Source organism: Pelobates fuscus, chromosome 8 (assembly GCF_036172605.1).
Source record: "Pelobates fuscus isolate aPelFus1 chromosome 8, aPelFus1.pri, whole genome shotgun sequence".
NCBI classification, from domain to species: Eukaryota; Metazoa; Chordata; class Amphibia; order Anura; family Pelobatidae; genus Pelobates; species Pelobates fuscus.
The window spans coordinates 115,488,354-115,503,379 of record NC_086324.1 but is presented as its reverse complement, the minus strand read 5'-3'; the positions used below and the strand labels follow the sequence as shown (position 1 = coordinate 115,503,379).

The 15,026-nt window shown below is 41.1% G+C and overlaps 1 protein-coding gene across 1 annotated transcript in view; it reads right to left on the bottom strand.

Moving 5' to 3' along the window:
* Nucleotides 1-15,026, bottom strand: part of KATNIP (katanin interacting protein) — a 357,151-nt gene that overhangs the window by 314,630 nt on the left and 27,495 nt on the right. Inside the window, exon 5 of the mRNA XM_063430236.1 lies at nucleotides 3,588-3,661. Coding sequence (XP_063286306.1) covers nucleotides 3,588-3,661 — 74 coding nt within the window. The remainder of the gene's footprint in view (nucleotides 1-3,587; nucleotides 3,662-15,026) is intronic.

Here is a 15,026-nt window from a genome sequence, read left to right as displayed (position 1 = left end):
AATAACTTATTCACACATCTGAGTCTTTGAGGGTGAATCTGCAGAGGAATCATCCTCAATAAATAAATGAACTTAGGAAAAATATATGACCTGATGAAATTAGCCCTTCCCCACCATGAAAGCTTCAGGGCATTCCATTGTTTCAGAGAATGAGTACATTCTCTAATAAGAGGAATTATGTTGGCCTTCATTGTATTCTTTGGGTCTCTCACTATGTTAATTCCAAGATATACAAATCCCTTTTTTTCCCCATTTAAAGGCAAAATGTTCTTTTAGCTGTTGCAGTTCTTTCCCTTCCGTATAGAAGGATAAAGCCAATGTCTTATGAACATTGAGTTTATAATTTGATAGATGGCTATATCTTTCAATTACAAGCATGGTGGCCGGGACTGACTTAGCTGGATTAGTAAGCGTAAACAAGGTATCATCAGCATATTGGCTTATCTTAAAATCTGTTTCCTTTTTTAAACCCTGTTATGTCAACATTATTGCGTAATTCATAAGCTAGGGGTTCAGCCGTTAGGATATACAATAGTGGTGAGAGAGGGCAGCCTTGGCGGGTGCCATTTAGTATCGTAAACCACTCATACTTTATCCCCCCTCCCACTATTCTACTGGATGGTAAAGAATAGCAGGCCGATATTGCTGAAAGAATCTGGCCAAAAAAATCCAAAGGCTTTTAACGTTGAATACATAAAGTTCCAACCAACCCTATCAAATGCCTTTTCTCCGTCTAAGGCCATCGTTAAGAAAGGGGTTTTATTCTCATAAACCTTGTTGAATATATTTAATATCCTCCTGATATGATTGGAGGATGACCTTCCTGGTATAAAACCGACCTGATCCTCTGCAATCAGGGAAGAGATTATATTCTTAATTCTTTTGGCAATAATTGAGGCATATTTTGTAGTCATTATTTAAAAGGGCAATAGGTCGATAATTAGTTATTTCTTTAAGATTTTTATTATTTTTTAAGATAGGAGTAATATTAGCTGCCAACATTTCCTTAGGGAATTTGCCTGAGTTAATCGCAGTGTTATAGCACTCTAACATCCCCTGAGCCAATCCATCCTTATATAATTTGAAAAAAAGAATCAGTAAACCCGTCTGAACCTGGTGCCTTATTTTTTTTTCATAGTATCTATCGCCTCAGTAACTTCTGATAATGACATTTCTGCATTCAGTTGGTCCAGTTGTGAATCATTAAGTCTAGGGAGATGAATACTCTGGGAATTGTTATTAATCTCCTCTTGGGATGATATTGTCGAAAGATTATATAAATTATAATAATAATCTCTAAATGCCATTCCGATTTTCTTTGGATCTAATATAATATCATTACCCGGTTTTATTTTTTTTAATAAGTTTGTTTTTTTGTTGATTTTTAACTTTATTAGTAAGAATCTTATCAGCCTTATTCCCCCTATAGTAATGATTCACCCTCATAATCTGTAGATTTTTATTTATTCTAGACATCAAAATTTCATTAATTTTATTTTCTAAAATCCTCATCTGATTCGACCTAATTCTTTCAGGGGCAGCGATATTTGCCTTGTGATATTCATCCAATTGAATATATAAACTGGATAAAGATTCTTGTCTATTTCTTTTACCCATTCTCTTTAATGTTTTTATTAGTGATATTGCAGAAGGTCTTGATGGTAAGGTATGTCTTTTTGCTAATGACACTAAGATATGTAACAGGGTTAATGTTCCGGGAGTGATAAGCCAAATGTCAAATGATTTAGGTAAACTAGAAAAATGGTCAGACTTGTGGCAACTGACATTTAATGTGGATAAGTGCAGGATAATGCATTTGGACGTAAAAACCCAAGGGCAGAGTACAGAATATTAATATTATTAGAGTCCTAACCTCGAAATCTGATGAAAGGGATTTAGGGGTAATTATTTCAGATGACTTAAAGATAGGCAGATAATGTAATAGAGCATCAGGACATGCTGGCAGAATGCTTGGTTGTATAGGGAGCAGTATTAGCAGTAGAAAGAGGGAAGTGCACATGCTATTGTACAGAACACTGGTGAGACCTCACTTGGAGTATTGTACGCAGTACTGGAGACCGTATCTTCGGAAGGATATTGATACCTTAGAGAGAGTTCAGAGAAGGGCTACTAAACTGGTTAATGGATTGCAGGATAAAACCTACAAGGAAAGGTTAAAGGATCTTAACATGTATAGCTTGGAGGAAAGACGAGACAGGGGGGATATGATAGAAACCTTTAAATACATAAAGGGAATCAACACAGTGAAGGAGAAGACTATATTTAAAAGAAGAAAAACTAACACAACAAGAGGACCTTGTCTTAAATTAGAGGGGCAAAGGTTTACAACTATAAGGAAATATTACTTTACTGAGAGGGTAGTGGATGCATGGGATAGCCTTCCAGCTGAAGTGGTAGAGGTTAACACAGTAAAGGAGTTTAAGCATGCATGGGATAGGCTTAAGGCTATATGATCAGGCCAGGGACTAATGAAAGTATTGAGAATATTGGGCAGACGATATGGGCCAAATGGTTCTTATCTGCTGTCACATTCTATGTTACTATGTCCCCAATTGCGGATTGCTGGTTAGCCAGGATCTTGTTAGACCTTTCCTCCAGCATCTCCCGGAGTACGCCTTTGGTGACAGAGGCGTCGGGAAGTGGTGAGTGCTGTGCCGCGTCAGAGATTTCCTCTGCACCATCTCGGCTCAATTCTGGTGGTTAGAGATTCCTCTCCTGCAAAGAAATTGGACTTGTCTTGTTTGCTCATGTTCCGTTTGCCCTTAGGCTACTACATTGTGGTTTTAACTGCCAATTTTGTCCATTATGGCTCAGTTTTAGGCCTGTTCGGTGCGGAACTATTGCATGCGTCTGGTCAGTTCAGAGTCCAGGACGGGCCCCCATTAAATATATATATATATATATATATATATATATATATATATATATTTTTTTTTTTTAAACACCCAATTTTTTACAAATTAAAACAGGATATTGCATAGAAAATCTGTAGGGAACATGGCAATCACAGAGCCTTAAATCCAGAGATCTGCACTAGGGTGCTTATTTGCTCTCTGGTCATATAGGCATGACTGATGTGTGTGCATGTCAGGCATTAGTTGCAACCATTGCATAGCTTATACAACCCCAGTACAAACCCCCCTCCCCCCAAAAAAAACAACAACAAAAAAAAAAAACTGATAGATAATTCTACTGCCTCCATTCCTGAAGTCAAGTATTCTTCTGATCCTGGTTCATACTTTGCTCCAGTTTTATCTCCTGCACCTCTGCCATCATACCTCTCTAGCATATGCTTACTGACCCACAAACTAGATCTCACTACAAAACTTCTAATGCTCCACACTTTTTCACTTCTAGGACTTCCTGGAAACGAATGCTCAAGAGGGTGTGCTACATTACTACAAATGGACTTTAGCTCATCAAATACATGTTTTCTGATCCGGGCAAGGACTTTCAGATTTAAAAAACAAACAAACAAAAAAACAAAAACAAAGCATACTTGCAAATAACCAATACATATTTTTTAAAGTAAGGAAAATAGAAGAATTATAGAGACTTTTCTCTACCTGAATCCATGCTTTCCTCTGAATCTTCCCTGGTGCAGTCTGATTCCTTCTGCCAGGAAGAACATGAAGTCCATCTAAAAGAAAATATTTTAAACTATTATACAACTATATGTCATCACAAACACACACTTTTGCATACATGAACAACATTATTGCAAAATGTAATATAGTGATACATTGATTATGAATGAGCAACAACTAAACAATACAGAATATAGGCAACAGTGTCCTTGATATAACCAGAAAATAGTAACATTAATAAAAAATACAACAGAATATGAGAAAGCTAAGCAAATTAAACTAATCAGTTAAAGGGAAACTCCAGTGCCAGAAAAACGATCCGTTTTTCTGGCACTGGAGGGTCCCTCTCCCTCCCACCCACCAATCCCCGGTTACTGAAGGGGTGAAAACCCCTTCAGTCACTTACCTGGGACAGCTGCAATGTCCCTCGCCGCTGTCTCTGCCTCCGCGACGCTCCTCCTAGTGATTACGTCGGCGAGACTAATCTCGCTCACCGGCCGAGGAAACCTAATGCGCATGCGCGGAAATGCCGCGCATGCGCATTACGTCTCCCCATAGGAAAGCATTGAAAAATAATTTCAATGCTTTCCTATGGGGTTTTGAGCGACGCTGGAGGTCCTCACACAGCGTGAGGACGTCCAGCGACGCTCTAGCACAGGAAACCTGTGCTAGAACCCAGGAAGTGACCTCTAGTGGCTGTCGAATAGACAGCCACTAGAGGTGGAGTTAACCCTGCAATGTAAATATTGCAGTTTATGAAAAACTGCAATAATTACACTTGCAGGGTTAAGGGTAGTGGGAGTTGGCACCCAGACCACTCCAATGAGCAGAAGTGGTCTGGGTGCCTGGAGTGTCCCTTTAAATCAGTGGTAGTCAACCTTTTTTTTACCTACCGCCCACTAATGCATCTTTTTGGTTGAAATAATTTCTTTACCGCCCACCAGTTTTCGCGCAAATGCAGAATATTTTTTTAGAAAGGAGGGTGTTTAAAAAAAAAAAAAAAAAATGTACGTACATTTATCTTTTTTATTTCTACTTAATGCAGGTTTATAAGGTTTTAACTTTATAAAGTTTAATGAGAAAACAATAAAGTAAATTGAAATTACCTTTACTAGTGATTAATGAGATCCTTGAGGTTGATGCTGCGAGACTAAATATTTGATATCTGGTTCGATTTTCGTAAGGAACAAACGAAGGTCTCTTTCAGTGATATTCAGACGACTTCTCTGTTTGCGCATATGATTTCTCATTTGTGCGTCAGCTCATCTCCTCTCCCTCCTCAATTCTCCTCCCCACCTTTTTTTCCCCTTTTTTCTATTTTCTTAACCTTCCTTGTAGCAATGCCCAGTATGAAGGCTGAGCTAGGTAGCCCACTATAACAGACAGGCACACATACACACACACATACAGGCACACATACAGACACCCACACACAAGACACACATACATACACACACAGACACATACAAGCACACACACAACACATACATACACACATGAAGCACATACAGACACAAGACACACATACAAGACACATACACACACACACATACATGCACACACATACATGCACACACAGACATGCACACACACAAGACATACATAGACACCCACACATGCACACACACACACATTATATTTAAGTCACCCTCCTGTTTCCTACATTTAAGGTGCAGGAGGGTGACTTATTTTTATTATTTCACTTTTGATAGGCTGTGTATTGCGTCATCGAAAGATGGCACTCCTCTGGTCATTTTTATTTTCAATGACTGTGTTTTTGTATGGCTTTTAAGGCTTCTGGTTATTGTCTGTCCCAAAGTGCAGACGGGCTTTTACTGCAGATGGAGGCACAGAGGTTATCTATGACAAATAAATGTTCTAAGATGTAATTTCTAGCAAAGCAGACATATCCAAGAGGTTTATATCAGAATGGCGTTGACAATATGGCTGGAATAATTCACATTTTTAGGTTGTGAAAACTTCTAGACGAGGCATGTGTTTGTGATTATTTCAAATGGAAATTCATTGGAATTTCTTAATTTAAAACAGAAACAGACATATACACACACACAGACATACAAGACACACGCATACAGACACACAGACACACAGACAGGCACACATACACACATACATACACACACACAAAGACACAGACAAGCACACAGACAGGCACACATACACACACACACACACAAGACACATACATACAAACAGACAGGCACACATACAAACAGACACACACATGCAGACACACAAGACACACATACAAAGACAAGACACACATACATACAGACACACATACACACACAAGACATACATACAAAGACACATACAGACAGACACACACACACGACATACAAAGACACACACACACAAGACATACCTACAAAGACACACACACACACACATTATATTTAAGTCACCCTCCTGTTTCCTACCTTTAAGGTGCAGGAGGGTGACTTTCCCTGGGGTCCAGTGGTGGCTCAGGTGGATGGGTGTTCCTCCCGCGCGGCTCTCAGTTTTAGCTGGGAGGAGTGACCGGGGAATCACTTCCTCCCAGCTCTGTGATGTCATCACAGGGGGCCCGGTCGCGCTGTTAAAGCGCCCAGCGCTGACCGGGCCCCCTCACAATCCACATCCATCGGGTGGCCCTGACAGCATGGGCCACCCGATGGACACCTCCATATGCGGCCCCGGCGGTTTGCCGCACGGGCCGGGGCCGCAAATGGTCACGGCGGTACCCAGTCGCACGGGTACCGCCGGCTGGAACCCGCCGGGCGTCAAAACCTGGAAATCCCTACCGCCCACCTGGAATCCTAAAACCCCCACTAGTGGGCGGTAGGGACCAGGTTGACGACCCATGCTTTAAATACATACATGCAAGATAATTCCATAGTTGGCAAAAAAAAAAAAAAAAATTATATATATATATATATATATATATACTGATAATGTGTTCTGTCTGCTTCCCAGCCTGGGTTGTTATAAGAATATGTCTGGATTCCCTATTCTGCTCCATGCAGATCTATTGCACAGCTATATTAGGTCTTAAAACTTAAAGGGACACTATAGTCACCAAAATAACTTTAGTTTAACCCCTTAGTGACCAGACTATTTTAAGTTTTGTTACCGTTAAGGACTAGGTCTCTTTTTACATTTATGTGGTGTTTGTGTTTAGCTGTAATTTTCCTCTTACTCATTTTTCTGTACCCACACATATGATATACCATTTTTCTCACCATTAAATGGTCTTTCTAGATAAACCATTATTGTCATGATATCATATAATTTACTATAAAAAAATGATAAAATATGACAACAAAAAAATTAAAAAACACTTTTTCGAACTTTGACCCTCAAAATCTGTTACACATCTACATCCACTAAAAAAACACCCTCGCTAAATAGTTTCTAAATTTTGTCCTGAGTTTAGAAACAATGTTAACATGTTCTTAGCTTTTTTTGGAAAGTTATAGGGCTAAAGGTACAAGTAGCACTTTGCTATTTCCAAACCATTGTTTTCCCCCCCTCAAAATTAACACAAGTTACATTGTAAAAAGATACAATACACGTGGGATTCAGCTGATAAATCTAAAGTAAAATAAAATAAAAATAGAACATAGCATAATACAGTTGGTGGAAATACAATATTCCCTGCTAAATATTGCACTCACAGGATGTTGGAATTATATGCGCTCCAATGGTGCTGTCAGGATTACAAGTTGATCCAGCACTCAGTACTGTGTCACACCTAGGACTACGGATAACGTATAACCAGAAGAAAAAACATGTGCTGGAAAAATATAATAGTAGTATAACAGCATACTACAGATTAATTGATGACCTGTTCATTGTATGGAACAAAACAGATGAGGAAGCACAGGAAATGGTTCAAGATCTCAATAAACTCCAGACATCGGTTAGATTAACTTCAGATATAAGTGCAGAAAAGGTACACTATTTGGATCTTCAGATAACGGTGGGACCCTCAAGGCTTCAGTATTCGCTATACACCAAGTCTACAGACAGAAATACTATTCCCCATTACCAGAGTGCACACCCTAAGGTACTCAAAAATTCATTACCCAAGGCACAATACTTAAGGGTCATTAGGAATAATTCAGATGTCCAGACCATGGAAACCCAGATATCAGAGATGGAAGCTAAATTCCTACAAAGGGTTTATGATCAACAAACCATGGAGAAAGCGCTTCAAGAAGCACAGAGTGTGCGCGCTGCGGAAAATAGGAAAAAGCCCTCAGAACTGGTGTTTCCAATGTTGTACCATCACACATCCCATCAAGTAGCTGCCTCAGTCAAGAAAAACTGGAAGATATTATCTAGTGATGAGACACTTCCAAAGGAGTTTAAAGAAGCACAACTGGTTTTCTTTAAAATAAATAGAAATTGAAAGGACCTTCTGGTCCATACAGACCCTGTGTGCAGTTATCAGAAAATATCAAAGGAACAAATAAGAGGATCGGTCAGATGCCTGGGATGCGTCACATGCAACCATATGACTCCAGCGTGGATGTTTAATGATCCCCATAACAATAAAGTCTACCCTATTAAATTTACAATTACATGCAAAACCACACATGTAATCTACAAATCAAGTTGCCCATGTGGTCTTTGCTATATAGGGAAGACAGAAAAAGCTATCTGTGAACGCATCATGGGACATAGATCCATTATTCGACTGGCATACAGGGATGGCCAATCGGACAAACCGGTGGCAAAACACTTCTTGGATCTGAGACACACTTTGGCTGCATTACAGTTTGTGGCGATTGACCACATCCCGCCACCAAGGAGAGGTGGTGACCGGGGGAAGATGCTCCTTTATAAGGAAGTGTTTTGGATACATGAGCTGGACACAGTATCCCCTAGAGGGTTGAATAAATCCCTGTCTCTACACTCCTTTCTGTGATATCCAAGTATTTCCTTTAGCCCTAGCTTGCAAATATATTATTTAGATTGTAATTAGACTGTAATTAGTTATTGTTTTGTTTGTCATTGAATTATTGCATAGGTAGTAGCTTTATTTGGGGGTGCTAACTAAATAAGTATTTAGGTATGGCATACCATATATGTTAGCACCTGTAAATAAGAACTTGTAAAAAGGGATCATCCCCTAGTTCTTTACAAGGAAGAAATGTATATGTATATAAAAATAAAGATAAAAGTCCTTCGAGGACTGAAACGTCGACTTGATCATCTTTGAATGTTTGCACGTTTGCAAAATAAACTGAATTGATTGTTTCCAAGAAGTCCTCTCGAGTGCACTCCTTTCTATTTGTTTATATATATATATATATATATATATATATATATATATATATATATATATATATATATATATATATATATATATATATATATATATATATATATATATATATATATATTTGTAAGCTTTCTACCTTAATAGAACCCTGAATATTTAGAGTTCATATTAATTGGATGATAGTATTTACGTTTTTTCTTTGCACTTTAATACATGTAGTTATTATGTCACTTTAGCACAAGTCACATAAGCACTTTTAAAATATGACATGCACTTTATAATGAAATTACACTTTACATTAGCATTGCACTTTAAGAAAATCACCTTATTAAACTAGGCACTTTATAATATTGATATTATAATGCACTACTATTCACAGCTAAATTGTATTAGCTGTTGCACAATGCACCACGTATGCGGGTATTTAACAATAACTGTTAAGATGCGTTCTTCAATAGCACTTCACTTTTTTGTCCAGTTATAAGCACTTGGACAGTTTTTCTATTCTTCTATATGAGCTGTCACTTATTGTAGTTATACATACACAGTGTTGTGGAAGCTTATTATTGATACACGTTGCCATGGCGGCAGTTTTCAGTAGAAACCGCTACCCAACGACGTTAGCGTCACACAAATGGACAAGGTTTATGCTGCACATGATCCGGAAGAACGCCGGTTCCCTCACGAACAGTGAGTTAGTTTACTATGATTACAATTATTGCATCCTATATCTATATGAAATGTTTTTAATGTACTTGTGATCCGGATGAAAGTCCACAAGCTGGACTAAAACATTGATCTATTTTAAAGAACTGGAATAAAAGTTGCATTTTATTGGAAATCCGTGAGTGCAGCCATATTACTTTACTATTTGGATATCTAAGCCTTGGTATTGCACCCGGTGTGGCAAGTTTGAAACCTGAGTGCAAGGTGCATTTTACATATACATACACATTATATATATATATATATATATATATTATACACACATACATACATACATACATACTCTGGGTGGGTATTATTCTACTCACATTTGCCAGTGCTTTGTCCAGCTCTGGTGTGTATAGCGTGAAGTGGAATGATCAGACAATCATGCCAGGCTGACTTTTTTTTTTTTTATCTAGTTGATAAAGCCTTGCAATGCGAAACGCGTTTATTATTTAAAAAAAAAAAAAATACTCTTTATACCTGGCATCCTGATTTTACCATCCCAAGCGAGGACCAAAGAATCCGAGGGTCCCTCGGTGCTGGGGAAATCTCCTCCTCTTCCAACGTCAGCGCTAAATGCGCAGCAAGAGCCGCACGTGCATTCAATCAGTCCATAGGAAAACATTTCTCAAAGCTTTCCTATGGACATCAGCGTCTTCTCTATGTGATTTTCACAGGGAGAAGCGTGAAAGTGCCTCTAGCGGCTGTCAATGAGACAGCCACTAGAGGCTGGATTAACCTTAGATGGACCTGGCACCCAGACCACTTCATTGAGCTGAAGTGGTCTGGGTGCCTACATTTACATATTTACATAGCTGAAAAGAGACTTGCGTCCATCAAGTTCAGCCTTCCTCACATATGCTTTTGCTGTTGATCCAAAAGAAGGCAAAAAACCCAGTCTGAAGCGCTTCCAATTTTGCAACAAACTAGGAAAAAATTCCTAGTAAATACATTTCTATGTCTACATGTTCAGACAAGGAGATATTATTTTCAGAACCTGCTATCATGGGCATCAGCTTGCTATTCGTAAAACAAATAAGTCAAAATGGAAAACCACTAATCAAAAAGTGCCAGAATAGCAGAAACTGGGAAAATGTAAATTTTTCTTTTGTCTTTTATTTTAGTCAAAGAAGGTGTCTGGGAACACAGCTGGATGCAGTGATAAGCAAAATAGATTAAAATAAGGCAATAGGATGAAGTTGTGCAATCCAAAATGACCCAATTTCCTGACCCACAAAACCAACCTAAATTCCCTAATCTGAGGAAAGGGCCAAGAAAAATAGTAATGAAGGATAGCCAAATCTGTATTTACTGTAGTGTCTCCAATATTTCCATTGCGTGTCCCCTGGGAATTTTGTGTCATATAATGTTTTCTGTTGTTCAATTTTACATAATTTTTTAAATTTTTTTTTTGAGAATTCAAAGAGGTAGTGTATGTGCCTGAAAATGAAGTTGAATGCAGGGATCAGCAGACAGGTAAGCAAAAGGCAATAGGGTGAAATGTCATTCGTTCAAACAAGATCACTGCTTCCTAGTACCGCCGAGTACTTCCAAGCAGTCCACCAGACACCATCAGCACCATAGTCCCCACTTCCAGCGTTACAGCTTGGCTGGGGTCTCGCCATCCTCCACCCACCATGGACCCAAGACCAGGATCCAGCTTCCAGTGGGCAGATCTCTCCTACTCCAGAGAATGTATCAGGCTGCTCTTACAAGAGCAAGTGATTATAACCCAGAGGAGTATATGGATATAGCAATCCCCAGAGCAGATACAGCTGTTCCCCCCACACATGAGATGAGACTATGTTGAGGATAGGCAGGAACTCTTTTATTGGCAGCCCCAACTGGCCTTGTATGCAGGTCCCAATGCAAGGGGCACTCCCCCTGGACCTGAGAGTAGACTACAGTAAAAACACACACACACAATTACATTGACTCTCACGGCCAGGACACTCCCACATAAAACAAGATAATCCCTCCCCTGTGCCTGGGAGATAATTGAGTCAAGCACTGTATTATACTCCATTATCTCCAGACACAGAAAACATACATTTTTATTAAACGCCAAAAATACCTTTAAACACACAAAATCCCCACAAAAGTTACATCCCCTGACAGCCCTGATCTGGGTAACTAAAATATCAAAAAAAATCACACAGATCGGTTTAGGATTTTCATGGAAGTCATAATTTTGACTGACCATGCACATAGCCCTATGCCCAAAACAGTTCCATGAAATCAGTGCTAACGGTCGATCAAGTTCAGTAGTTTTTTCACAGGTTTCCCTGCAGGGCCCATAGTCTGCCCTAATGCTGCAGCCGCCCGAGCGCTCTGTAGAGAGCCTCAGGCGGCTGCAGCTTCTCCCGGGCTGGTGCGTCCATGAGGGCGCACCGCCCGGGCGCAGCATGAAGAGAGGAGCTGACAGGAGGGAAGCGCTCAGCGCTCCCTCCTGTCACTCCCTCACTGTAGCATGGCCGAGCCCTGTATGATCCGCCGGTACAGGGAGCATTTGTCTAACAGAAGTGAACAACAGCAAAAAACATATGTGAGGAAGGCTGAACTTGATAGACGCAAGTCTCTTTTCAGCAATGTAACTATGTAACACTTTTGTAACTATGCAACACCTTTTAGTCCGGCCGGGTACAGGAAACAAAAGCTCCCTGTACCCGCGGACAGTACAGAGCTCGGCCACGCTACAACATAGGTAGGGGAGGGTGGGGGGAATAAAGGGAGGGAGGGGGGGGAAATAAAGGGAGGGGGAGGGGAGGAAATAAATGGAGGGGGGGGAAATAAATGGACAGGGAGAATAAATGGACAGGGGGGGAATAAATGGACAGGGAGGGGGGGAATAAATGGACAGGGAGGGGGGGAATAAGTGGACAGGGAGGGGGGGGATAAATGGACAGGCAGGGTGGGATAAATGGACAGGCAGGGTGGGATAAATGGACAGGCAGGGTGGGATAAATGGACAGGCAGGGTGGGATAAATGGACAGGCAGGATGGGGGGAATAAATTGAAAGGGGGGGGGGAATAAATTGACAAGGTGGGGGGGTAATTGACAGGGAGTGGAATTGACGGGGTTAGGAGGGGGAATGAGAGTGGGGAGGGGAGAAGAGAGTGACAAGGGAGGGGGAGAAGAGAGTGACAAGGGAGGGGGGAGAAGAGAGGGACAATAGGGGGAGAGAAGAGAGGGACAAGGGGGGGAGAGAAGAGAGGGACAAGGGGGGGAGAGAAGAGAGGGACAAGGGGGGGAGAGAAGAGAGGGACAAGGGGGGGAGAGAAGAGAGTGACAAGGGAGGGGGGAGAAGAGAGGGACAAGGGGGGGAGAGAAGAGAGGGACAAGGGGGGGAGAGAAGAGAGGGACAAGGGGGGGAGAGAAGAGAGGGACAAGGGGGGAGAGAAGAGAGTGACAAGGGGGGGAGAGAAGATAGTGACAAGGGGGGGAGAGAAGAGAGTGACGAGGGGGGAGAGAAGAGAGTGACGAGGGGGGGAGAGAAGAGAGTGACGAGGGGGGAGAGAAGAGAGTGACGAGGGGGGGAGAGAAGAGAGTGACGAGGGGGGGAGAGAAGAGAGTGACGAGGGGGGGAGAGAAGAGAGTGACGAGGGGGGGAGAGAAGAGAGTGACGAGGGGGGGGAGAGAAGAGAGTGACGAGGGGGGAGAAGAGAGTGACAAGGGAGGAGGGAGAGATTGACATCCATCACACACACACACAATGCACCCCTTGCACACAGAAAAACACATGATGCATTACACACACAGACACACACACACAAGCAATTCAACACTTACATACAATGCATCCCTTACACACACAGATTCACACAATGCATTCCTTACACACATATCAGGACATCCCCTACTCCTGTGAACAAACTATTTGGTGGAACATGAAGGTGGACCCTGGAGCCCAGACCATGAGCTGTGTAAAGGGCCTTTAAAAAAATGGAGCTGCTTTCCGTTCTCCCAGATCACAAAGCCTCCAGAGAGCCTGTTCTACACCAGACGAGTGGAGCCAGACTGCAGCTAGAGCCCATCACCATCCTCATTTGATTGTAAGTAGGCAATCTCGTATATTATTCGTGGCACTAATCTCTAATTTACCTCACATTAAAGAAACACTATAGTCCCCAGAACCACTTCAGCTTAATGTAGTGGTTCTGGTGTCTATAGCCTGTCCCTGCAGGCCTTTTAATGTAAACACGGCGGCACTGCAGTACTTGCGTTAGTTAACATGGGGCATTGTGATGTCATATGGGGGGGGGGGGGAACTTTACTTTTTCCTAGGGCGGCAAAAATCCTTGCACCGGCCCTGGCAGGAGGCTAGCAAGCAAGCTCCTCCAGGAGCATGTGGCAGAGGCATTTCACTCTAGGTACCATAACAATGTCAATGTTATCTTTAGGTTAAAAAACAGTTGAGAAGGTACAAACTGGAAGCTGATGTTATTCCATCATGACCTGTTGGAGAAGTGCTCCAAAATGTACTCGGCTTCAAACACCAGCTTAACAGGTTGTTCGTTCGATCCACAATAACGTTATGAGCTATGACCACTGTCTCCACCCTGGTCTCAAGATTAATTGTGTGGACCCTCAAACATCCCTGGGGTCGAGGAAAATATAGAAGCTATTGAAGCTTCTATGTGGTTCAGCTTTGTTTTTTTTTGTTTGTTTTTTTAGAGAATTTTACCGTAGGAACTAAGTACGGTAAGTATGAAAAATGTGCACAAGCCTCTAAAAATGCGTATAATAGAGTGGATTGGTAGGATTCGAGGCAGACTGAGCTCCCATCTTAGAGGTCCACTTGGCCTGACGTCAAAACCACTTAGCAGATGATTTGATCTTGTTCTTAATTACTTATAAGATACATAATATTGCCAAATGTAGGTCATAAAGACACTTAATTTGCTCAAGAATTGTCCCATTCAGTGGCAAAAGGTTGGATTAACCCCTTAAGGACCAAACTTTTGGAATAAAAGGGAATCATGACATGTCACACATGTCATGTGTCCTTAAGGGGTTAAACGCCTGGGAGTAATACGATTAGTTTAAAACACAAAAACAAAAAAACATTCAAATGTCTATTGAAATCTGCACTTTTTTGTAAAAAACAAACAAAAAAAAAACAAAAAAAAACACATACACTTGACTCAATAAAGCATGAAGTTTGACTATTTTTTTTTTTTTTAATAACCTAGAACAGTAGGCAACCTATGGCAGTCAAGGTGCCTTTGCACGGCACTCAAGGCTACATGAGCCAAACAGACTCTAGCCTATCAGAAGTCCCAGTGAAACTTCAGATCTCTACGAAAAGGTGGTGAAGGACAATACAATGTATGGATTGCAGCACGTTGAGGAAGTGATCTCAGATCACTTCCTTCAAGCACTTGTGAATAGGAATCCACACTGTAGTAGAGCAGCC